The 2,935-nt window shown below is 40.0% G+C and overlaps 1 protein-coding gene across 1 annotated transcript in view; it reads right to left on the bottom strand.

Annotated features, from left to right (window-relative positions):
- Window positions 1-6: 6 nt before the first annotated feature.
- Window positions 7-2,935, bottom strand: part of LOC106883766 (zwei Ig domain protein zig-8) — a 319,834-nt gene continuing 316,905 nt past the window's right edge. The window contains exon 8 of the mRNA XM_052972020.1: window positions 7-361. Within this exon, the coding sequence (XP_052827980.1) occupies window positions 219-361 (143 nt within the window). The 3' untranslated portion in view covers window positions 7-218. The remainder of the gene's footprint in view (window positions 362-2,935) is intronic.

Consider the following 2,935-nt stretch of genomic DNA (forward strand, 5'->3'; position numbering starts at 1 on the left):
TGTGTGTGTGTGTGTGTGTGTGTGTGTGTGTGTATATATATATATCTGTATGTTTGCATATATGTATGCGTACCTGTGGGGTGTGTGTGTATATGCACATGTTTAAAAGATACCTTCTGATGCTTACAGTTCCAGCTGATCAATGAGGATCTCCAAATTTAACAAGTGATTTTTAAGTATACAGGATGGCATACCTTCACATACAGGAAAATGAACTTTCATAAATTTTTTAAAATATGGTGGCTTATCAGTGCCAGAAATATGCATGTCCACAATAGAATGTTTTGTGCTTTGGCAAGGTGACCTCTTCCGCTGGCTGTTCCTTTCGAGCTTGATGACTTCCCATCTGAATCAGGAGTTCCTGGAAAGAAGAAAAAAGAAAAAAAACATTCATTATATGGATATATATATATATTGCATAAACATTCTTTGTTTCCAAATATTCATAAATTGCAGTTTAACTTAAAATATTTTGTTACATATACACATTTGTTAACTCCATAACATCGGTTGACGTAAAATTATTTGTGCTGTGTACTCTCTTTGAATCATCATCATCATCATCATCATTATCGTCATTTAACATCCGCTTTCCATGCTAGCATGGGTTGGACGATCCGACTGAGGACTGGTGAAACCAGATGGCTACACCAGGCTCCAATCTGATTTGGCAGAGTTTCTACAGCTGGATGCCCTTCCTGACGCCATCCACTCAGAGAATGTAGTGGGTGCTTTTACGTGCCACCGGCATGAAAGTCAGTCAGGTGGTACTGGCAATGGTCACAGTCAAAATAGTGTATTTTACGTGCCGCCTGAACAGGAGCCAGTTCAGCGGCACTGGCAACAATCTCGCTCGAATGTCTTTACACGTGCCATCTGGCACAAGTGCCAGGAAGGCGACACTGGGCACAGTTGCCATTGACGGTTTCGCTTTTGCTTGCCCCAATAGATGAGGAATAGATACACAGCCCTATCTGCTGCGATTTTGTACCTGTTTGTGCACCAGTTGATATTGTGGCACTGAGTCGGTTATGACGGCAAGGGTTCCAGTTGATCCGATCAATGAAACAGCCTGCTCGTGAAATTAACGTGCAAGTGGCTGAGCATTCCACAGACACGTGTACCCTTAGCGTAATTCTCGGGGAGATTCAGCGTGACACAGTGTGACAAGGCTGGCCCCTTTAAAATACAGGTACAACAGAAACAGGAAGAAAGAGTGAGAGAAAGTTGTGGTGAAAGAGTACAGCAGGGTTCACCACACCCCCTGCTGGAGCCTCGTGGAGCTTTAGATGTTTTCACTCTATAAACACTCACAACACCCAGTCTGGGAATCGAAATCACGATCCTATGAACCGAGTCCTCTGCTCTAACCACTGGGCCATTGTGCCTCCACTCACTGGTTGATATAACTATTCATTATTTCTCACGGAATCAATAAAAGAGGCCAATGTGCAAATTTCAAGGAATCTGACAGGTTTGTTAGGTTCTTCATGTAAATATTCCTAACTCATTTCAAGACTTCATCACCATGATAGTATAAAAGCAGCAGATTAAGCAGTTAGACCACACCATTTCCACTATGACTTCCTATCAAATTTAAACATGTTCAGCAAGTTCTTCTCCTCCTTCACAGTTGCATCCAGCCATGCCAGTTTCATTGAATTTACGGTCCTTTCAGTAATGACAGTTTACATAAATATATACCAAACCGTTGTTGTGCGCCATTTGCTGAGCTTGACCAACATGATTATAGTCAGTGCAACCTATTTGCCCGATAAAAAACCGTTGTCATGGGGTTAAAGGGTTATAGAAGGGTCTTTTTTCTTTTTTTCAAATAAATATTTACAAATACAGGTTTTAAACGAGCATTGGCATCATTACATGCAAATGTTTATTTGTTTCCTATCTTCAATTAAAACACATCTGGCCATGGAAAATATGACGGTTGGTGAGGGTGGTGGTGGTGTTGGGGATTTCTGTTTGTAGAAAAATCTGCCTCTACAGTTAACCCATGCAAACATGGCAAAGTGGTGAACATTAAATGACGATGATGATGATGGTGGTGGTGATGGTGATGACGATGATGATGATGATGATGTTGGCAATGATGATGATAATGATGATGATGATGATGATGGTGTGGTGTTGGGGATGGTGACGGTGGTGGTCATGATGATAGTGATGATGATGATGACGATGGTAGTGGTGGTGGTGATTATGGTGATGATGATGACGATGATGATGAAGGTAATGGTGGTGGTGATAGTGATGGTGGTGGTGATTATGATGATATTGGTGATGACGACGATGATGATGATGTTAGTGATGACAACGATGATGATGTTGGTGGCTGTGGCAGTGATGATGATGATGGTTATAGCAATGATGATGATAATGATGGTAATGATGATACATTACGACTACTTAGGCTAAGTGATCAAAGGACTATCTCTTGAAATAAATCTAATAAGTTGCAAGGTATTATTTTAATCAACAGATTAGGATCAAAAGGTAAGTCAAATCCGAATATAAGTGTGTTTGAAATCAGAATAATAAAAGAACAACGAGTAGAAATGGCAACTGCTTCGGTCCATTGCTGTGACATTTCTGTTAACTCTCAGTAGTCTGAGTACTATTAAAGCATCAGATATTGGTAACTCGAAATGCAAAGAATATTGATTTACCATAAAGTGCCTGACTTGTAGAAATGGTTACAAGTGTCAAACTAAAAGCTTGTCAGAATTTGGTACCGTTCTTCTACAACACATTCTTCAAAGGTTGCAGACTCAAATTTGTTGTATACTCATCTCAGGTTAATAAGGTAGGTACTTTGCCTTTCATCGTTTCGGGGATCGATAAATTAAGTAACAGGGGTGATTGAAAAGTAACTCCCTTTTTTTGAAATACTTATAAATTATTTACTAAGTGCAGGAGT

The sequence above is a fragment of the Octopus bimaculoides genome, chromosome 12 (genome assembly GCF_001194135.2).
Source record: "Octopus bimaculoides isolate UCB-OBI-ISO-001 chromosome 12, ASM119413v2, whole genome shotgun sequence".
Taxonomy (NCBI): Eukaryota; Metazoa; Mollusca; class Cephalopoda; order Octopoda; family Octopodidae; genus Octopus; species Octopus bimaculoides.